The sequence below is a fragment of the Corythoichthys intestinalis genome, chromosome 6 (genome assembly GCF_030265065.1).
Source record: "Corythoichthys intestinalis isolate RoL2023-P3 chromosome 6, ASM3026506v1, whole genome shotgun sequence".
Lineage (NCBI taxonomy): Eukaryota > Metazoa > Chordata > Actinopteri > Syngnathiformes > Syngnathidae > Corythoichthys > Corythoichthys intestinalis.
In genome coordinates this window covers 39,521,239-39,544,654 of record NC_080400.1, presented here as the reverse complement: position 1 = coordinate 39,544,654, position 23,416 = coordinate 39,521,239, and the positions used below count along the sequence as shown (strand labels likewise).

Sequence of the window (23,416 nt, the reverse complement as noted above, 5' to 3'; positions counted from 1 at the left end):
TTTACCATGTGAATAGTGCAACATGGGAATAGAGGAGCCTATTTTTTTGTATATCCCTCTTCCTACCACCTGAGAATAGGATGGATGAAAAATCTCATTTTTCTTTCTACAGCCTACATTGCAGCTCCAGAGAAGCCAAGGCACATAATTGAATGTGTCCTTCAGTGGTTCAGAGACACATTTATGTGGTAAAGTTGCAAAAAAAATGTTCTGGAACATCACAAAACTTGCATTGGATTTACACTGCATGATGAGAACAGGAAAATAACTACCGGTATGCACTTTCATGCTCTGGCCTTCAGCATGTTTGTGTTTGGGGACCTTAGACATTTCAAGGTGGTCAGAGAAAGTTGTCGCACTCTATTCAGAGGCGGGACAAATAAGTGACACAGGAAGAAAAACTTATCAGTCCAATTGAAAGGTCTCTCAGTCTCGGTGCATTCATGAAGAGGAAGATAAAACTACTTCAGTTCAACAAGACCACACTCTTGCCGTCTCAGGTTTTATCTTGCAGGGGGAAAATCCAAAATATATGTAAAGTGCTTTCAGATTTTGTTGGCATATAATGTATCCTCATCACTTTCACTTTCATCCTGAAACTCATGGGCAAGGAGTGACTTCTTGGAGCCCATCGACGTTAGCCGGATCTCATCGTCATACTCATCTCTGTGCTGCCGTAAACGATGAAAGCCGTCTTTTTGCCGGTTGGACTTGGCAGCGCACACGCACCAGATGATGCATGCAGTCACCACCAATGCCGTCATGGTGGCAGCTGCAGAAAGAACATATACAGGCGGGCATGAATATCAATTCAGTTAATAGGATGGGTGCTGTTTCATTTCTTATAAACTACATGGAAACTAGACCATTTTGAACAGTCCAGAAAATTCTATACCGGTGTCCAGCAAGTCAAAATATGGACTTAAAAACATAACTGTTAGTCTACAAAACTGAATAGTCTAGTGCCTCAATTATGCACTGTATATTGAAAAGCACTTAGTTTCTTATTTCCAAAGCCTTTAGGTCTATGGGTGTAGGCTTATTAAATGTTTCCCGATTCAAATAAAGTGAAGCAGCATTCAGTTTCTATTATCAAATGAGTAACAAATGATGATGGGACTGTATCACATTTAACCTTTATGATTACTTTGCCCTAGTTAAAATGCTGTGGCTTTACTGTCTGTTTGACTGGTGCTCTAGAAATATACTGGCCTTAAATCATCAAGACCATTTGCTACACACGAACGAACAAAAATTCATTATAATATGAAGTTACCTGCACTGGCAACCACAAATTCTCTCGGTAGACCAAATATGCTGTGGTCCATGTCAAACTCAATGATGATGGGTCTCGCTGCTTCATAGGAAGACACCACTACCTGAGTTGGGGAAAACAGACAGATGACAATAATGGCTTAAAACATTATTAGCCTATATGTGCTGATCCGGTGTATGGAAATCTATTAATCTTTTAAAGTAAGACATGACACCAAAAAATCTCCAAAAATACAGATGCAATATTGACAACTTTCTTTGTGCATTATTATAAAACTTTGCTTTAGAGGTTTTATAGCCATTAGAGGAAAATCAGGGGCCACAACAAACAAAGCAGTAACATATCCCCTCAATTGCTCTTGAACTAAAATTAAAGTGCTATCTGAACTCCTGACAGTGACTACACTGCCTCATTAAAGAGCCACCTCCTCAGCAGGTGTGACTACTCAATATAATCGGCAACAGCTTGCCTGGTGGTTGGCAAACAGGAGTTGAGGACCTGCTCATCAAAAATATTCCAATATTTAACCTCTTACTTTGGTCTGTGTTTAAAATACAAAGTTCATTGTAGTCAGTTTCCTTTTGTCAAACATTGATCCAGTGTGGTTAGAAAATATTTGTCAAATCTAACTACACTGAGTGGATTGAGGGCTTCTCGAGTCCCGATTCAGCGATGCCCTCTGAAAACACACTTCAAGTATTGTTTCTAAAACAGTAAGTGCACCTCTTGATCTTAAATTATCATATTTTTGCTTACAAGCCCTATCCATTGAAGTTCATATTGTTTTAATTTGCAGGGATGCTGCATATGAGATGAGTTCCTATGGCTTAAGGCCACACATTAGGCGTCCAAAGAAATACGGGGATGCAACAAAGGAAAGGAGTTATATGTTGGCACCAAAAAAAAATTTGGATTGGTGGAATGAGGATGAAGAAGCGTGCGTGCAAAGACGCCTGGACGACAGGTACAGAAGGAATGCTGCTATTCTTCCAGACCTCCATGTTAACTTTGGCGACAAAGCACAAGGGGACATTTGCTCCAAGAGTGATTTAACGTGCGAGTCCGAACCAGAAACTGGACTTTTAATGATCCACGGCTTCACGGTATCTGAATACCAAAACCTGTATCATTTAGTAGTGGATCCCCTGCTGCTGAGTCCTTCTGGGAAGCCCTATTCCTACAGTTTGGAGCTGGGTCGCACCATCAAGGAACATCTGTTTACAGAGCTGGCTTACCCAATGCTTGAAATTTTTGAGTCACAAGAAACTGTGAATGTGGTAGAGCGATTTTGTTTACTGCGTACAACACCAAACATAGATATGGATTGTAATGGAAGCGTTCAATAATAAAGCAGTCTTTCAAGGTCTCAAAAATAATAAAAGACAATTTTTTTCTTTAATTGCTGCTAAGTTGAAAATGGGTGCGTCCACATCACATTTTGGGTCCTGGAGGCCACAATATTAACCTTTGATATGGTGTGTTAGACATGACCCAAAATGTCATGTTCACGTATGTAGACACCAGGTTTTAGGAGGTTAAATGGGTCCATCCAGGCCAAAAAAAAAGTTTAGCGTTTACATCACAAATACATTAAATGAACATTACCATGTGATAATCTTACCCAGGGATATTTTAAATTTGAATAGATATGGTATTTTTTATTTTAACAATTGAAATGAATGGATCACAATTCTCATTGTGCAGGTACACAGAATGTGCCCTATTATTGCCCCACAACACTTCGCAAGTATTTTTTTTTTTTAATTTTTATAAATCTTTCGTCCTAAGGTTACGCTGCAGAGATCCCCAAAGCATATAAAATACATTACGTACAAAATAATGTATTCTAAGTCCTCAATTACTTATGCCATTGGAGTATTGAATTTAAGCATACATGATAAGGTACAGGCATGTGTACCTCTTGGCGTTGTTGCTGGTAGCCATCAGCAACAGCTTCGATCACATGGTTGCCAGGAGCCAGTAGAGCACGGAAGTATCCACCTTCTGCAGTAAAGACTTTAACACCCCCATTCAGGACCATGATGGCACCAACAATGGGCTTCCCGCTCTTATCTCTCACCACTCCCCGCACACCTTTGTGAGCCTGGATGTGTTAAAGATGCATGACCAAAGAGTAGAGCAAAGGTACTTGGAAGACACGGGTGGTAAAGGAAATGAAGTCCCGTACCTCCACCAACATACTTAGAAGAGGTTTCATGTTCTCTGCCCAGAGTGTGGCAAGCTGTTCCGTTGGAGGAAACACACAACAGCCAGTATACACTGTGATTTCTGGACATTGGCCAAAGTCCATGCTGAAGTCCTAGAAGAAACATGAAGGCACAATAGGTTGATCACAATGTTCTTCGTATGTAACAACAGGAACACGCACCTTCATACTGCCCATGTGACTTTGTCTCTCAGCTGCCCTCATAACTCCGTCTGGTATGTTGCTTGCTGAATGAAACAAAAACGGTGCCATCAGGTCATACTCTCAATTTCATCACTGTCACAGAATTACAATTCCACTGTGTAAGGTGTTCACAAGTGTACTTCAATGTCATAAAATAACGCACAAGTCATTCTGTATTCTTTCTGCGCCAATGTGGGTCTGGTTAGAAATATCGACTCTCTCCCACATTTCAAAAATCTGTATGCACAAACACCCCGCACTGTGACAAATAGAGCATTAAACACTATAAACATTGGAATACATAAAAGCATACCTTGTCCATTAATTGCACATCCTGTGTTACCAAGGTGCATCGTGGGATGGTTTTTGGCATAAACACTGGCCAAGTACTTCAGAGTGCCTTCATTCTCCACTGTAAAATAAATAAATACATAAGATGAGCACTATTCAGTGGTGCTGAGAAGCAGATGCCATGTCTACACTTAGCAGGGTTTTTTAAATCCAAGGATCCTGCCCTAATACATCGGGGGAAAAACATCACTACGTCCACACCAGCACATTTATGGGGGGGAATGATATGTGAAAAAAAAAAAAAAAAAAAATGATAATAACTGGACTGTAACACAAACATGCTTGACTGTGCGTCCCGGGCTGTTGGGGGACGGGTATCGATAAGCATTTGCTTTTTCCCGTCTTTCCTTTGTCTGTCATCGTCTTTCTTTCGGGCAAATTCCACACTCTGAAACTGTCAATGATTATGATGATGATGACAATGACAATAAAATTCATTCATTCAAATTCATTCATTCAAAAAAGCATCCACAGGCAACCGCATTCATTCATTTTTAAGTACATTCATAACATTGCGCGAAAAATAATTGTCCATAATACCCCCATTCTTCGCATGTGTTCTTCAATATGAAACACTGCAAGAGTTTTTAAATGAATTAAAGCAAAAAAACACATATCTAATTTACTCCAAATGTAAACATTGGTCTAATGTGAGATGTAGGAACAAAGTTTGTCACAGTCAGTATACAGTTAAATCTTCGGTTATCAGTGTCCACATGATGACGCCACAAACATAGAATTTGCACATCTTCTCTTTGGACATCAGTGTCCACATGATGGCGCCACAAACGCAGAATTCGCCCATCTTCTATTTGGACGGCGTTTTTAAGAACCCCCGTTTAAATGTGCGCGTGCGTTTGGATAATAGGCCAGACAATTGAAATGTTTTTTTTTTCCTTTTGCCAAATACGCTGCTACGTGTAGACATGGCCTGAGTTGATATCTTTATCCAAGTCTGAGATTTGCAGTTATGTAATTTTCTACTTTTAGCTCGTCAAGTCAATCGTGGCTTTGAGGACACGACGACCTAATTAAATAATGAAACTCCAAAGTTTACAGACCAGCTGATGGCATCAGGAAATATCAAAAGAATTTACTATTAAATTCATGTAGTTCTGAGAAAGGATAAACATATTAATAGTGTTACTGAATTAAAATTGGTATTAGTTTGTTCCAAAAGCAATAGCAAATGTTATTACTTTTTGCAAATCATTATCAACAGTGTTTGTTGTTGTGGGAATTTTCAACAACAACAAAAAAATCACAAAACTATACTGAATAAAAACACAAATGCAACACTTGTTTTTGCCCCCATTGTTTTGTGAGATGGACTCAAAGTTCTAAAACCTCTACATACTAGTACGTGATAGGCCATTTCAGACCTTAAAAGGTTTTCACAGATCTGTCAAAATTTCTGTAGATATGTCCCGTTACCCCGAAACTGATCAGGATTTATATGTATATGGCATAAAACACAGACAAGACTGAAAAATGTTTCTGCTCTTGCACCCCTTTAAAATAAACGGCTGTATTTTAAGCCAAAAGAACTGCTGTGTTTGATAGAACAGTATGTCTATATGCTGCCATTGCAGATTCATGGCGCATTAAGCCCCCAAACTATTTTCAATTTGTCCGTTTTACCCTGGAAACCCCCGTTTACAGACGTCGCGCAACCGCTTTTGTTTCAACCCAGCCATAAAAAGAATTATATTTATTATTCAAAATGTCTGTCATTTTTAACTTTGAATGATTGATGTCCAATATTTTGTTTAAAAAAAAAAACGATTTAAAAAAATTATTCACTCGCATATTTTAAACTTTTAAACACAACATTACGTCACAATGAAAAAAATTGTGTCTGTAAATAAGTCATGGATATCTACCTCATAACTATCGCTTAATTGTATTTTTTTTGTTACTGTCGCATTTTCGCCGATATGTTAGATGATAAATAATCGATCCAAACAAGGGAAAAAAAAAAACGTTCAAATGGTAAATATTTGAAAAAGAACACCTCGACCACTCCTTGATGTCTGCGATTTCTTCATCGCGACCCTTGTTATATTACCATGTTTCACCCATAAAATCCACCAAAAATCTGGCTGTGGCTATTCACAGTTGTGTCTTGACACTCGGTGATACATGCTACATGGAGTTTTTGGATTAAAAAAAAAGAGGTAAGTACTACGCGATGCTATCTCGTTAAAACTGTGGCGTCTTTATGCTCTCGCATGCTCTCACCTCCAGGTGTTAGGGTTTTGCTGTTTTTTTTTTTATTTAAATGCCCTCCTGTTCAAAATTTTTCTTCCCCCAGAAAATTGAGATTTTAAGCTTTCCAATGATGTATCACACATGCATATAGGGCAATTTTGAAATTTGCCCAAATTGGGGGTCTCAGAGCAGAACTTCAAGTCACCCTAGTGTTTTTTATGCCATATACTATTATATTGCTATATACTGTATAATCAGTGTGCCGTAACTGATCCTCAGGTGTGCTGTGATAAATGATTTACTATCACTCAATAATTTGCAGTAACAAATGAGAATCCCTGCTCTAAGGAAACAGGCAAAGATTAAACGCATACAATAGTGAAAGGTACAGTGACAGTACCTGACTGGACAGGCTTGTCATAAGGATAAGTTGCCACAAGAGATCCGCCATCAAGTGCCACAGACAGTGTGTAGCCTTTATCTAAAATCATGTCAATCATTGCTCTGGTCTCTGGCTGTGGTTCCACCACATGCTGGGATGCATTGCCTAAAAAGGGAAGTACCACACAAGGGGCAATGAATGGGAATTTTATGTGTGTCCATGTCAAATGTGTTCAAACCAGGCTATACGACTGACCAAAGAAGTCTGTGTCAAGATCTTTGCCGTGAGTATTGGTGAAGCCCCGGGTGGAGGTGCATTGCTTCTCCACTGCTTGTTCTCTTCCATCTGGGTTGATCAACGGCACAATTACAATAGTTGTTTCATTGATGAGCTAAAGGAGGAAAACAGAGTCTGGATCATCAAATTAGTAAAGGAGTAAAGGTTTTACATTTGCTAACAGCCCCGCAACATGTGCAACAAGGGGGAATGGAACTCTTCACCTCCTGGATAAAACGTGCCAACGTGAAGGACATGATGTATTTTGATTGGAAAGAAGATTGTCTAGTTATTGTTGTGGCATTATTATTATCATTTATTGTTATTTTTATAAGTATTGTGTTTGCTTTTATTTACCCTGATTTTTATTTTCCTGTCTGTGTGCAAGTAAGCTTTGGTTAAATACAGTTAAACAAAAAGAAAACAAATATTCAGAGTAATTATTTTGTGGTCAACAGACACAAAGGAAATATTTGCAAAAAGCTGGGTTTTGCATAAAAGATAAGCTTGTCAAGAGAAGTATGTTACCAATCAGCTGTACAAAAACTCACCTTTGTAATGTCTGGACTTTTGCCATAGTTGTGACATAACAAGGCAGCAAAATGGAGAAGCAGCTCAGTTCCCACAGGTGCATTACCATGGATCCCTGCTACATAGCGTACCTTAGGCTCAGAGGGCTCAGCCACTCCTGGGTTGTTGGAAATTTCCAGAGCCCAAATAGTTCTAAACTCAACACTGTGGCCCAAACTTAATAAAAGAGGGAGCATATTTTTTAGAATGTTTCTCAGCAATATTAATTCAACAGTAGTTATGAGACAGAAAGGCTCCTTACCTCTGCAAGGATGTGATTTTAGTATAGTTGTGGGTAAGATCTTGGAGGAACGCAGAAATGTCCTTGTAACCTCGAAATCTGAAACTCTTCTCTGTATCTATGCTCTTGACCAGCTGTTCTAAACCTAGACCCAGAGACAGGTCTTTGATTAAGCTCTCAAACCCCACCTCCGGTGGGTTATGGCTTGGCTGGGGTTTGGAAGGTGACTGGCCATTAGATTCTGAGTGAAGACTTGTCAGCCGGAAATCAACCACTTCCACCCCATTCTTGGACACGGTGGCATATGTCTTCAAAGGTTGATATCTTTAAATGAGAAACAAAATCTTAAGTGCCGATGTAAACGTTGCCCTAATTGACTTGAAAATGAAAGCTTACCCATTGGCGGAGGCAGTGATGGAATACGTCCCAGGGACTAGCAGTCTCCAGTAGTCACCAGTGAGAGCTGTGCTGATGTTGTGGTCAATGTCCTCAATCTGAATGGTGGCATTGGGTATTCCCATACCATCTCTAATGTCAGAGACTGTTCCTTTTATTCCATGGTGAACCTAAGGATTAACACACAAATGGTGAATTCAAAACTGTAATGAAAAGGAAAATATCATAGGGCAATTTGATTAGCATGTATTACCTGATGGATAAATTGAAGCAAAGATTGACGATTTTGTTCCCAATATTTAGGCAGATCCTTGGCCCAGGGGTACTTCACACAACCCAACTCAATAGTCACTTCAAAGCAGTTGGTGTTCATGTAATTCCAGTCTTGCATGCCCCCTGGGGATTTTTTTTTAAGTTAAAACATTAAACATAGTGTGGACAGGTATAAAAATAGTCTGCAAAATACCCCGGAGAAAATTATCTAGTTATTATCCTAGTGTAGATATAGCCTGAGATTGATGACAATGATCTACAGAACCTTGAGACACAATGCTACTCATGAGTTTAATGGAAAAACAAAAGACAGTCTTTTTAACAATAATCTTCTTAAATTTAATCTGCATAATAATGTGGAAAACAAGTGTATTTTTTTGCAGAAAGAAACACCCATAGTTATATTTACCTTAGACTAAGCTTTCCGGTTTCCAAAGATACCATGTTTATTGCAATCGGTGAGAAAAGCGAATTTAACGCCTTTACCTCACACTGTAGTACTGGCGAAATGGGTTGCAAAGTCAGAACCAGAGACCCATTGAATTTCTGTTTCATTCGCTGGCCAAAACTAGCACTAATTTTCAGACATTTGACGATAATATCTATGTTATTACTTGTCATAGAATAATGATCTTGGTATCATTGGTTTTGTGCTTTCATGCAGATTGTAATTATACCCATTTTGTTTGTATTCCATAAATTTTTGTTACATATCTACTTCGTTGGGAGGAATTTAACAGCATTTTATGGTAATGCCTGTAATAAGATGATTAATTTAACAATATGTTCTTTTAATAAAGGCAGACTTTGGGATAAAGCTGCTGCATTTGATAGTTTTACAATTACTTTATGCGTGTCTATTAACTCACCAGCAACATTGTACCAGTTGGCACCATTGGTGATGCCATCTGTAAAGTATTCTTCAGGGTACAGTCTCGCACAAGGGTGTCCATTGTGCATCAGAAAGTTTTCCTACAAGTGCATGAGAACACAGACAAAAAAAATTAATAAACTGTGCTATTCTAAGTTCTCACTAAGAACCGAAACTACAAGAAGTACAGTACAATTCACCTGTGAGTAGGCTCGGGCCACCTGCTGAAAAACTTTGTCATCCGGTGACTTGCTGTAATGTGTTTTCATCTCTTTATTATCATCAAAGGGGTAGTTGACCACCAAAGAACCTAAATTCACAAGAATAGAAAAAAAGCAATGGATGTAGGAATAAATCAAAACCGCATGTACCCTAAAAACAGTACAACTCAGCACTTTTTAGTAAAATGTCATAAGTAGCCCATGCCTCCATGGAGATTGGCCGATAGGACAAAAGGAATGCTTTTAAGCCAGTTCATCACAGCGATAGTCTCTGGCTGCCTGGGCTCTTTAATAGTGGCAAACTGGTCTGGGAAATTGCGATTCAGGTCAACATTGTTGCTGTTGTTGCGCCCTCTGTAGCCTCTCTCATCACCTGTGTGAAGACAAACGCAAGTGGTGATTCATTCACAGACAAAAGGATTAACAAGGCGAAAAAAATCATCTCTATCTGATGGACCTTCCATTTGCAACCAACCAAGAATAAATAAGATACAGTCTATACAAAATGGGAGAAAAATGTTCAGAGATCAAAAACAGAGAGAAAAAACAATTGCTGATGTGTAAATGCAGCACTCAGTTATTATATGTGGCCTAACTCAATTTCAAAAAATCTTACGTTAGTCCTTTTGAGAACATTTTTTACAGCTTTGTATTGAATTTCATAAGATTGTGAACGTGTGGAATATTATGCTTGGTGTATCCATTAGCACAAAAAGACCAAGAGAAGTTTAAATATGTCAGAAAAAAGTAAACTTAAAAAAATAAAAAAATAAAAAAATAAAAACAGGAAAATATTACAGAAATAACCTGTAAACAATTGTATTTAATGCAACATGCTGAGTTTTTCATGACTTTTTTTTTTTTTTTTTTTAAAAAGATCATTTTATATGAGTCAAGACCTTTCACACAATGATCACATTTCAGGTTGTTATTGTTGCAACTGTAATCATGTAGTTCAAGAGAGACATGTTACTATGGGTGTTCCATTGCGACATATCATAAAGTGTTATGCATGCAGTTTCGTTTACCTTCATGAGCAGCCTCATAGCCATCAGGGTTCATTGAAGGCATAATGTGAATGCGTGTGCTGTTGACCAACTCTGTTACTTCCCGGTCAGTGCCATAGTTAAGGCAAAGGTACTCAATGAGGTTGAGCAGTAGTTCCCGTCCAACCACTTCATTGCCATGCATGTTGCCCACATATTTAAACTCAGGCTCACCTGGTTGGCAATATGAGAGGCAGCAACCAAATTAAAATTCCTTTAAGACAATGACTTGTTATGAGACACAACCAAAAGAAAGTAGTATACCATGTTCATGAACTGTGGGGTTGTCTGATATAACAATCACATAGAGCTCCCTGCCTTTCACAGAACGGCCGATAGAGTAAAGATGAGCAATAGATGGGAAGTCGTTGCTGTACTTGCGTAAGAAGCTCTCCATATCAGTATAGTTGTGGTGACGAAATTCCTGAGGTTGAACAGGCTGTGGTTCGGGTGGTGGTGGAGTGGGTGTTCTTTTGCTTCCTACAGAGGTTACCACTTGGGACTGGGTGGAGGGATGAGTATTGGTATTTAAGGAGGAGATGTTAATATCAGTGATTGACGGTGAAGAGGGTGTGGTCTTAGTGACTCTTCTGTTGAAAGTTGGCTCGTTTGAAACTGGTTCTAAGACAAAATTAAGTTCAACGGCATCTCCCTCCAAGACTTGTACATTGCTGCGCGTCACTGTAGTGTACCTGTGAAATGATGAAATATTTTTAGGTCAATATTTTTAACTCAACGTGCCAAAATATCTATCTACACATATACAGTGGGGAGAACAAGTATTTGATACACTGCCAATGGGTTTTCCCATTGGCAGTGTATCAAATACTTGTTCTCCCCACTGTATGTAGACACACACACACACATACTGGACTGTCTCAGGAAATTAGAATACACAATATTCTAATTTTTTGAGACAGTCCTGTGTATATATACAGGACTGTCTCAGGAAATTAGAATACACAATATTCTAATTTCCTGACTGTCTCAGGAAATTAGAATATTGTGTATTCTAATTTCCTGAGACAGTCCTGTATATATACACAGGACTGTCTCAAAAAATTAGAATATTGTGTATTCTAATTTCCTGAGACAGTCCAGTATATGTATATATATATATACACACTAGTATATAAAAAAATATGGTTTTAATGAAACACCTAGAGCTTTGTTTTGTGTTTATGAAGGAACTTCAAAATTTGAATGTCCCTAAAGTCATACACGTTGTAATTAAATCCGGATTTTGTGTAACAATGCAGTTGGGAAGATTAAAGAGCATAGGGTATACGTAGTATGTGGGTCATCATACGTTAGTCCATGTATGATTGCAGTACGATGGCAGGCAAAGGTTGAGCATCTCTCATTCAAGACCCCGCCACATCAAAGTTAAGTTTTGTTTTTTTTGTTAAGAAAAAAAATCATTAATGATGAAAAACTCATAACGTCATAAAACAGATAATACAGTTTGTGTCAGTTTTAGTGTCACTTGTATGACAATTAAGACTATGAAAACATGCTTCTTATTTGACCCTGGAGTAGATCCATTCTATTACTCTAAGAGCAGGGAACTAAATTAGTGGTCAACCAGCATGTTTGACCTCAGGTTCCACTGAATGCCATGATTAAGATGCTTATCGACATGTTGGTTAATACTGTATGGTTATTTTTTTTAAGAGTAACTATGACTGTTTTTCAGTGAGTAACTATTTGCTAACATTCTTTGGTTTTACTTACCCTGTGGCCATAGCAGTGATGTTGTAAGTTCCTGGGATCAGAAGTCTGTAGTAGTCGCCATACCTTCCAGTGGTCAGGTTGTGGGGGATACCGGCGACCACTAAGTTGGCATTGGTAATGGCTGTTCCACTGACATGATCTCTTACATAGCCACGGACACCTATATGAATCTAGATAGAGACACTCTTATTAAAAAGAGGTAACATCATTACAGGTTTAATGTGAATTTAAGCAAAGGAGAAAGACAGAAAAGGCAAAACACATTTGCAGAAGGGTTACGGTTAGGTAAGATACAAAATAATGATTATTGAGTGCGGGGGTCCTCAATAGACATACTTTATGTCGGTGTGAATTCCAGATTCCACAATATAGTAGTTGATTATGATGAAAATTAATTATATTCATACTTGTTAGGTTGTTTTATCCAGAAAAAAATGTCCTCAAGTTGACTTGTTAAAAACACCTGTTTTAACCGCAACCTTGAACATTCATTTGTTCTCTTCCAGTTTTCTGTGAGATTGACAAATTAATATTCTTTAATTTTGCTCCATGTTCTAGACATAAGCCTGAAAGGTTTTCAGGAATAGACCACTTAACTTTGATTTGAGGAGCCCCTATCTTACTGTGTACAGTATTTATATGTTGTAGATACTAATGAGAAAGTATAAAGTCTACCTTTTCAATGTAGGCCAGAAGAGACTCTTTGTTGAGGTCCCATTCCTTGTGGAGTTGAGAAGCGTGGGGATATTTGCAGCAGCTAAGCTCAATGGTAATTTCAAGACAGTTTTCATAGATGTAGTTGTAGTCCTGCATCCCTCCTGCAAAACATATATAATACTTACTCACCAACGAAGGTCTATAAATTTAAACGGCAGCAGATCACTTCACAAAAGCCAACAACAAGAAGAACAGTTGACACAGGTGTTCTCTAGATAGGCTAGAGGTAGGATATGACAGTGGGGCTGTGCACAATGCAAAAAATAAACACTGCTTAATCCCACTCTAAACTCTACATTTTCCATAGTGGGTTTAAAATCAGGTGTAAAATACAGATCACAAGCATGGCAATTAGCAGTTCAACATTTAAGAATAAAGCTCCCTGAGCTAATTCTGAAAGTGAACCATAGAGAGGGTGTGTCAAGAGCAATGTGCCAACAGTTTAACTTCCAGCAGTGGCAGCAAATAGAACAGGATGTTATTTAAACTAAACCTCCAAATTCATCTGCTAAAAACAGAATAATAATGATAAACCTACAAAACGTGGCAAAAATTCAACCATGGTTGTCACGGGATTGACAAATTACTTGAACAACTGTCTCTTAGGCCAAAGGTTTTAATTGCATAACATATGTAACCAGAATATGCAAGGTAAACAATTTCCTGTATGATGTATGACGAGTATGACTGCCTTCATCTTAAATTGTTATGTGGGTTTTTTTTTTTGTACCGGATCCAGAGTTACACCCTGGACTATGCTGCACAAACGGCAATGAAGCCAAAGTTTGCATGGCTTAACTCTAAGCAAACTTGAAAAATTGCACGTTAATGTTTATAGGTTAACAGTGAGCTGCATTATTGCATGAATTTAAATAAATGTAGTACAATAAGCAGAATGTGAAAATAATAACATTTCACTCAATGAATAAATGTGAAATGATAGCATTATTTTAGGAAATTAACTGATTGTAATGTTAATTGGTTATTTAATAGCTTTGGTGAACTACTAAAATGTTTTTATCAAAATCCTGAATAATTGAATCTATTCTCACACTGGTCTAATTTGAAACCACAGGTGGCAATGAAGTCAGCGTCTGAGTCACTGAACTCTTTAGGAAATAAAATGGACTTCAATCCACATGTACTTTAACACATACAAAAACGTATCTTACTATGTAAACTGGAATAAACATTGTCTAACGTGGATGCATAATTAAATGTGCTTAGAATTTTTTTTTTAAATATCAGGAAAATAAACAATAAAACTTTCGTAATGAAAATAGCTTCCATGACAAAATCTTTTTTTTTTTAAATAGACAAAGGAAAGGTGAGTAATGCTGGCTTCAGACTTTTCAGAAGTAGCTTGGGAGTCGACTAGTAAATTAATAAATGTGATAAAGCCCTCCAAACCCTGTAACTAACCTGTTAGCACTGAAAATAATTATTGTGTGGGTAGTGAGTTAATCACATAACTGCCATGTTTGCTTCCACCTCAAATCCAGGCTCCATTTAGCAATGAGGATGACCAAGAAAGTTAGTCAGTGACTAATCGTAGCACATTACCATAATGCACAACAAAGACTACTTATATTTTATTTAAAGAGCAACAACATTTTGAAGTGCCACTTAAGTATTATTGAACAACAAAGCACTTGTCAAGCTGTTTTCTCATAACCTTACAATCCTGCTCTAACAAAAAAAAAATGTGGACAGCTGACATTTCGTTTCAGTTCATAATATTGATCTATTTATTTAAGTCAAACATTTTTTCACAAAACAAGCATCAGGAAAAACATTTTTAAAAATTAAGGAAATCTATCTAAATGTAAGAAACGAGACACAGACACAGCCTAATTAAACAAACCAAAGGTTAAAACAGTGGTTGTTTGAATTCTGTCTTGTTTTGTTTCTTTTCGTTAATCATTTTTTAAATTTTACACCATCAGGGAATTTATTAAAGGCTAATTACATAATTAAACCATTAATAGTTAAGTGGGAGCGTACATGCATCTATGTTCTGCTTCAGATTAGTGAATCAACCAGTTTTGGTTTGGAAATAAACATTTTCTACTCATATAGGACATGAGGAAGCCAAGTGTGATATGAGGCTTCACGCAATGCTGTCATTGCAAAACACCTTTAGCAACATGTTGTGTTTTTGTTTGGACAAACTAGCTATGCACATTAAACATTCTATACGGTAAAATATAGCTGTTTTCTACACATCAATGTTTCACATATATTCTGGTAAACAATTATCATTATACCTTACCTATATAAAATATAGCTCGACTAAAGTAACACACAGTCCTGTGTAGTCGTGCATTAAAAGAGACTTTGCTCTCATTAGGAAAAAGAAGGAAGGTAGACAAAAGCTGGTGTGTATTTAACACATTGCTCTTCTGTAACATTCATTCATTCATTATCTACACCGCTTCTCCTCACAATGGTTGCGGTAGGTGTTGGGTCTGACTACGGGCAGAAGGCTGGGTACGCCCTGAACTAGTTGCCAGCCAATTGCAAGGCAACTTCTGTCACATTATGAGATTTCATCATTCATGTTTACAATAAAAATGTTCTGGTAGCCCTACCTGCCACATCGTACCACTGTGCCCCATTAGTGATACCATCTTTAAAGGTTTCTCCTGGATTATCAGGACAATTGGGCTTGCCAGTCTTCATCACCGGGTGGTTCTTGGAGTACACCAGGGCCAAGTAGCGAAAAAGGCTGTCGTCTGGTGACGGGCTATAATGACTTTGTCCCTCATGAGAGGCTGAGTCATCAAACGGGTAGCTGGCAACCACAGTTCCACCGTGCAGGTTTGCAGACAGAACAAACCTAAAGTGTAAAGAGTCATGTTATAGCAGTTGTGTCCAAGGATTAGAATATCACTAGAGTCTGTACTACTCATGAAATAACAATGGACCTCTCAAATGATGACTACATCTCATTCTGAACCTACGCTTACCTCATGCACCATTATATGGATTTGTTTCTGTGTAGTAATCTCTCATGTGAAGCTCAATTTAGAAACAGTTAAGATTGTAACAGTATACATCCAACATTGCAATATGGCATGAGCTCTTAAGTGTGAGAAATTTGCATCAACTATAGTTAATAGTTATCACTTCAAGGCAGACTATAAAGTTTATTCCCACGTCGGGATAACAAGACCTCAAAATAAGTTGTGAGTTCTCTGTGTGTGTGCGTACGTCTGTTTGGTACACTCACTGCTTGTCCTGCATCCATCTGATGACAGCCATGACTTCAGGAATGCTATCAGGCTGGTTGGCTACTTTCGTCCCAAATTGGTCAGGAAAGCTCCTGTTCAGATCCTTGTTTTTGGCATTGTTTCGGCCCTTTCTTTGCCCGGAACATTCCCCTTCTTTGGACACCTCAAAGCCATCAGGGTTCATACTGGGCATGATGTAGATGTCCGTGGTGTTAACCAACGCAGCTATCCTTGTTTCCTCCTCGTATTTAGTTAGCAAGTATTCCACAAGATAGACCAGAACCTGCCTGGACACGGTCTCGTCGCCGTGCATGTTGCCGATATATTTGAACTTTGGTTTTCCCGGTGCCTCTATATGGGGGTCCTTGGTGATCCTCATCACCCAGAGCTCCCTGCCCTGGACGGACTGACCAATGCTCGACAGGTTTGCTATGTGAGCGTATTTCTGAGCGTAGGACTGCAAGCGCTCGGTTAGGTCGACATAATTATAGTATTTGTCGTAGTTTTCTACCGTTTCGACAGTTGAGGCGCTTCGTGTCCGATGTCGTAAGTCTTCAGCGCCGCCGAGATGAATAGCAAGACAGACAAAAGAAACGAAAAGTGACACCCGTAGTTTTTCAGTGGCAGACTCCGGTTCCCTTCTGTGCGCCATCTGTGTATTTCTACCTCTGCACCATTGGGACAAACACAACGGAGAAAAAAATAATGTATAAGTTATGTTTAGCTAGTCTACAGTAGCCGTGTTTTCTTTACCAGCTTCTCTGGCCTATCTGCTTAGAGAACCAACTTCCGTTTCATCAAGGGGCATGGCTTCGAATGAGGAAGTGTTTTTTTTTTTTTTTTTTTAAAGGTGAACCACAATCTCCATAGATATCACATATAACAAAGAGCTAGATGCGAAAAGTCGGAGTCAGTTGACTTCTCCGTCCGTCGGGCTCTTTTGCAAGTAAACATAAGGTTAAGGTAGGATTTCTCCAGTAAAGCAGTCTTGGCGAAATCTTGGTGGATTTTCAAATAGTTGGATTACTATTATAATGTGGCTATGATTCAGGCTGGATGAAAAAAATGTAAATAATATATATAATTGTTTTCAATTAAAGTTAATTAATGTAATGTGTCTCTGGCGAAATGAAAAACTAAGATATTTGAAAATTTGTTGAAATTTGAGCAATTTATAGATATTTAAATATTCACGACGTTAAATTTATCGAATAGCACTGACACAAAATGGCCGAAAAGCGGTATTGGCATTAACGATTGTTTCACAGCGCACAATAAGCATCTAGGTGTCAATATATATATCGCTGTGATTTCTATGTTTTTTTTTTTTTTTTATCGAACAATAACACAACAACAGCACAACAAATACATAACTGCAGTGCAAAGAAACAAAAACATATGGGGTGGAAAAAATTCAAAAGAGGCACATTGTACATTCTGTACTACACGTGGCAGAATTCTTTCTAAATAATGTATGGGGCAGTTCAATTGTCACACTTATAAAAACAAAACAAGAACAAAAGAAAATCCAAACAACACAAGGAGTCAATCAAAGACAAATCCCTGAGATACTGAAGTGTACAAGTACTCTTCTTGTTCATTGTAAGCTTAAATGTACCTAAATAAGAATTACATTCTAAAAGAAATAGTTGAATATATGGCATTGACCTTGAAACTCTCCCCTTGTGGAAGTAAAATTTACCAAGCACCAACATCAGATTAACTACAAAGTATGATATTTACTCATCAGACCTAAATCCTACAATTATCACGCTTTGTTCAATGACAAATGTATGCTTAGTTTATTCACCAAAAAATGCAAAAAAATCTGTCCAAAATGCAGTTATCACAGGACAGGAGTAAAAAAAAAAAAAAACATGTATAATTGTCTCTGGTTCAAACTTACAGAAAGTGCATTTATCGTCAATGGCCATGAACTTGGAAATCATGCCATTGCAGGGATAGATATTGTGAAGTATTTTGGAGTTCTTTTATTTTATTTGAAATGCAGAATTCGAAGGGGCACAACCAAGCATTACGCCAATTAACTTCATCGAAAAGTGAATTCCAAAAATATTTTCCTCGAGGATAAATTTTGTTATGACTACGTATAGTATTTCTGATATGCTTGTTCATAAAATTTTTTTTTAAATCATTTCTATGTTCATATCGAGTGGGTTATTTGCCATTTTTACTTCATGTGCGTTTACAAAACAGACAGCTATTATTATCACGCATAATCCATGTGAAATGAATTACAGTAAGGCTTATATTTTTTACAATTTTATGTCACATATTTTCGGTCGCTGATTCCTACTTATAATGTATCTTTTGCTCAGGGAAATGAAACCGGTATTCATTTTCAATAATATTACCGGTAATTAGTGTAAATCAGAATGAAAATAATTACTCGTTTCATTCATTCATTCTTTCATGATCAAGTTCTATATTTATGTCAGAGTGTTGTTTGTCATTGTGCATGTGTTTGTAGTTAATAGTGGTATAGAATTGCTCTGCTCATACACTGAAAAGAAAAAGTCAAAATATTTTGTCAGCAATAAAAAGACAAAATGATACAAGCAATCTGTATTATGATGTGGAATCCAATTAAAGCCTTTATTTGGTCTTATTTAAGTGCACATTTATATATGTGTTCTTACACTAATGTGTCCAATGAATGAGAATACGTACTGCATTGAAACATACATTTCAAACAAGTAGGTGATTGTTAGCAGCAGACACTAGTTTTAGTCTTTATTTTGACTTGCTCGTTTTCTCTTACACCAGTGATAGGACTACTCACGTCATTGCATCACAGACATCTCAAGACACTTTCAATTGTCATCTCATTCTCAGCAGAGTTGATCTGCTGCTGCCTCTCCTATCCCTCTCTTTGTCATTGAACCCATTCAGTCATCAACATTTTTTTTCTCCTCACAAATTTCCATCTAGCAACAGACGAAAGCAGAAGTGCCGAAACAAGGGAACGCTGGAATGATTATGGATGAAAGAGAGGGAGCAGGAAGCCATGAGGCTTTTAGCCAAGAAGACGACACAGCTCATTGCTGGATGCGACGCAGTGACTGCACCTGGAACGACTGAGCATGAGAGCCCCATTCTCTGTAATGTTTGTACTCGCCACCATGGTGATCACACTCCAGAATGTACTGGTAACCTCGGTAACCAGGGAACTGGTAGCACACCCAGCTGTAGCAAGAATAAAGGTGGCAAATTTAGATTTTTTTAATTAGTGCAAATTGTGATTCTGACTTTCTCTAAAAATCCTATAAATCATCATCTAAATGTGCAAACTTACGCGCCACTCTTAACTTGCATGGATCCAATCTCATTGGTTCCCCAGCCCATGGCCTGCAGTGATGGGTAGTCATCATTTATCTCCCACTGGCTTCCCATAAAGTTCTCTTTCTCAAACACCACCATCTTTGACTCCTTGTGGCTCTGTAAAAATCCCGGTGTCGATTAGTAAACACTGGTGCCTGTTATTTTTAGCACTAACCAGAAGTAATTCTGTCAGTCATTCAGCTCTAATGGCAAGTGAATCAGGCTGTGTGCTATAAAAAAATTGACTCATTTTCACAGATTGGAGAAAGACTTACAGCAGAACAGATGGGGCGGAAGGACATCATCCTCTCAGTGTGATAGGCATTGCTGCCACTCCACGACTCCCAGTTAGGGTACTCCCCTCTCTCCAACACAAACTGCTGTCCACAGAAGCTGGAGTGTTCATATCCTGCCCAACTGTCCCACATTCAATGTCAAACTGTTATAAACTTAAGGGACTGACAAAATCATCATGTGGGAAAGCAAAGCGATTAACCAATTCCATTGTATCTGAATCATACATCAAAAATAAAAATATTCATTTTTTTAGTATTCTAAATGAAACAGAGGCAGATCAAAAATAGTGACCTCTGTTCCAATACACTATGATAAGTGGTGAAATTATTGAATGTCAACGCTACCAAAGCAGCTGCAAAACAGGCAAAACATCAGTAAATTTGAAATTTGTTAATCCTCCAGAGTGCAACTGTTGGCCCCTCAAAAACCTTTTAATTATAATTCGGTTGGGAATTTATCTTTAAATCATGATGTGATACATTAAGGAGAAGTGAGCCTGCCCTACTGGAGAGAAAAAAAGAATGAAATTGGACAAAAAGTGCTCAGTGAATCATGGGGACCTTCATAGAATATACAGTTATGTACTGTATAATAAACACAGCCTTTCACCTTACTTCCAACAAAGAACTTGCACAGCAGCTAAGCAAATACATTTTAAATGTCCCTTCCATTACTTCACAGGTAGGAATATATACAGATACAGGATCACAGATAGTTCATTAATTAATAATATTTGTGTGTTTATATTACAACTATACGATTCATGACTTACGCTCCACACTCCACCTTCAGGGAACGAATGTTGTCAGTGCCAGACTCAGTGATGTTCTGGCAGGAGGAGGTAAACTCGAGACGCTTTCCCTGGAAGTTCTCCTGGTCATAAACTGTGATCTGGGGTGGACATTAAGTAAATCGATGCATATGCATATGACACACATTGACAGATCGACACATCATTGGTATAATTAGGATCAGACCGAGCATTAGTAATCATCAACTTTGGTAAATAACCTTCCATCCAGAGAGCCAAGACTCACCTTCCATGGGCCCATTGGGTTAGGATTATTCTGAGTCATGCTGTTGTTTCTTGTAGGGGTGATTTAGCTATAGAGCAGAGATTGAAAAAAAAAATTTTTTTTTAATCATGCCATTGAAAGGCACACTGAGATAACCATATTCACCTATCTCTATGTTTATATGAAAGAAAGTTTATTTTGATAGTAATGTACTGTAGAAAGAATATTAAGATTGTATAACTTTCTGCACATTATATGAGATCGAACTGAAGAACTGCACAAAAGAATTTTGCCTTTACAAAAATTAAAAGATAACTTGGCATTCCATCAAATGAAACTGTGAAGAAGGTGTTCACTTGACAATACAATACTGTATATCATATTTATCCTACTAAAAGAGGTTCTTTGTATTTTCAGAATATTAGAAATATTTAGTGTTACCAACAGATATTTGGTATAACTCTGGATCTACAGAGGGTTTGCACATGCTTAACCTGTATGTCCTCCTATGGTTAGTCATTGTGTGCTTAGACCTCACTTATACATTTATGTGTCTCAGCAGAAACAGCAAAGGCATGGGACACAAAAATGTAAAGAGACAATGCGCTCCCATAGGCTGAATAGAATGATGGCTTACCTGACAGACCCCAAAGAATAGCGGCGCAGTGTTGACAGGGGGCTGTTCCACAATTACGGCGTTCTGACCTCAGCATGGGGGACTATTTATACACAGCAGTGCTGAAAAGTGACAGGGCTGGTAGGTCCCGACTACAGTCAGCACATTGCTGCTCACGCCATTGTTCAACACTGAGCTACTGGGCTTTAATGTGCCATAGTCCAACTGGATGAAGGGCAACATGCCCAGTGCAGATAAGCACAAGTTGGAGAAGAACAGCAGATCATACACTGTATCAACCACAGCAATGATCATCACAGAAAGTGAAAACACTGTTAATTAAAGATTTCATTGTGTACTAGTATTTCCTTGGATATAGAACTTTTCATTCTAATGAGTTTAATTTTTACTTTTTATCTCATTCACTACCAAACATCATGTCACAAGACCTCCCCTTCTTTCAAGCACCACAAATTATTGTGTTCTATGTCTACATGAACACAGAACTCACAGAAAGGTTAGATTCCCATCTTTCATGATAAGTAAAATTCTTACTCTTTTTCGTTTTTTAGTTATTAGCAGTTGAACATCATTAACATTGTTTATACTCTACGTCTTTAGTAGTGAAAGAGTTAAAAAAAAAAAAAAAAAAAAGTAGGCTACTTACTGTACAGAATCCATGGCTCATGTCTATCCCCATCACCTCAATCTGCTTTCACCTTGTCTCTCACTTCTTTGTGCCCATATGCTCGTTAATGCACATGCGTACACTGCCATTGACAGAAGTGCATTTAATCACACATGCTGGGCACACCATGAAATACACTTACCAACACACAACCATTTTCACTCACTGACAACTGACCTTTTAAAACCCTCTGCCTGTGGTGTTATGCATTACTCACATTTTTTGCTTTCCTGAGGTAGCATATTGTCACACTCATCAACCCTGATTTTTTTGTTCTATTTATAAATACAGGGCAAATAATACAAATTCAAATGTTAATTTTGCAAATTACAGATCCAATGCAATACCTTACTATTAAATAAAAATACCTGATTAAAGTGAAAATTGTTTGAAGGCAATTCATTTTAAACTTGATATTCTAATTGCATTACCAGTGAGTTGCCATATCAATGCGTGTACATACTCCACTATGAATTGAAGTTTGTCATAGACTGGGAAAAAAAATCAGTGTGACATAGTGTATTTGTACAAACATTTTGATCACATGATATGGTATTACAAGAGTTGCCCGATATTATAGCCGAGAAAAGCATTTTAAAATGTGAAATGTGAATATAGAAACTTTCTGCCTTTGTACAAGGGCTAGTCACAGCTTAGCACAGTAGTTATGCTTATATTGACCATTAGATGTCTCCAAATTAAGTTGCTTGAGATTTGTTATCTGAGCAGTATCATTATTAAAGCATCCAGTGGGGCATCACAATAAATTTGGCCATAATATGTTAAGTCCAAGGCGGCTTGGTGGCTGAGTGGTTAGCATGTCCGCCTCACAGTTCTGAGATCAAGGGTTCAATCCCAGGCTTCGGCCTTCCTGTGTGGAGTTAGCATGTTCTCCCCGTGCCTGCGTGGGTTTCCTCCAGGAACTCCGGTTTCCTCCCACATCCCAAAAACATGCATGGTAGGCTGATTGAGCACTCTAAATTGTCCATAGGTATGAGTGTGTGCTGTTGGTTGTATGTCTCCATGTGCCCTGCGATTGGCTGGCATCCAGTTCAGGGTGTCCATAGTTAGCTGAGATAGGCTCCAGCACCTCCGCGACCCTCGTGAGGAAAAAGCAGCATGGAAAATGAATTAATGAATGTTAAGTCCACAGCCGCATATTTTATTTTATATTTTTGGACTTAGAAAATATTGGGATATAAGTTATCGGTTTAAAAGTCATTTTCGACCAACTCTAGTATTTACCAGT

At 38.0% G+C, this 23,416-nt stretch overlaps 3 protein-coding genes across 4 annotated transcripts; 1 reads left to right on the top strand and 2 right to left on the bottom strand.

Annotated features, from left to right (window-relative positions):
- Window positions 1-79: 79 nt before the first annotated feature.
- On the bottom strand, window positions 80-17,015 carry cpda (carboxypeptidase D, a). 2 transcript variants are annotated; one of them, XM_057838576.1, is made up of 22 exons: window positions 16,962-17,015; window positions 16,208-16,876; window positions 15,567-15,814; window positions 12,934-13,076; window positions 12,259-12,428; window positions 10,789-11,216; window positions 10,507-10,698; window positions 9,684-9,851; window positions 9,458-9,567; window positions 9,256-9,358; window positions 8,367-8,509; window positions 8,114-8,283; window positions 7,739-8,041; window positions 7,458-7,653; window positions 6,886-7,021; window positions 6,649-6,795; window positions 4,000-4,098; window positions 3,666-3,730; window positions 3,465-3,596; window positions 3,195-3,380; window positions 1,277-1,379; window positions 80-772 (listed from the first exon to the last, which is right to left on the bottom strand). In XM_057838576.1, the coding sequence occupies exons 2-22, from the start codon at window positions 16,858-16,860 to the stop codon at window positions 546-548; spliced, it is 4,122 nt and encodes a 1,373-aa protein (XP_057694559.1). In that variant the 5' UTR covers window positions 16,861-16,876; window positions 16,962-17,015; the 3' UTR covers window positions 80-545. The 2 variants fall into 2 exon arrangements, with proteins under 2 accessions (XP_057694559.1, XP_057694558.1); XM_057838575.1 differs by having other exon boundaries at window positions 16,208-17,011.
- Window positions 1,726-2,671, top strand: LOC130917313 (uncharacterized protein C22orf31-like). The gene is made up of 2 exons (XM_057838580.1): window positions 1,726-1,989; window positions 2,073-2,671. The coding sequence occupies exons 1-2, from the start codon at window positions 1,949-1,951 to the stop codon at window positions 2,620-2,622; spliced, it is 591 nt and encodes a 196-aa protein (XP_057694563.1). The 5' UTR covers window positions 1,726-1,948; the 3' UTR covers window positions 2,623-2,671.
- Window positions 17,016-18,930: 1,915 nt separating the features above from the next.
- cryba1a (crystallin, beta A1a) lies at window positions 18,931-21,587 on the bottom strand. The gene is made up of 6 exons (XM_057839136.1): window positions 21,501-21,587; window positions 20,885-20,951; window positions 20,620-20,738; window positions 19,826-19,967; window positions 19,525-19,667; window positions 18,931-19,415 (listed from the first exon to the last, which is right to left on the bottom strand). The coding sequence occupies exons 2-6, from the start codon at window positions 20,921-20,923 to the stop codon at window positions 19,268-19,270; spliced, it is 591 nt and encodes a 196-aa protein (XP_057695119.1). The 5' UTR covers window positions 20,924-20,951; window positions 21,501-21,587; the 3' UTR covers window positions 18,931-19,267.
- Window positions 21,588-23,416: the final 1,829 nt, after the last annotated feature.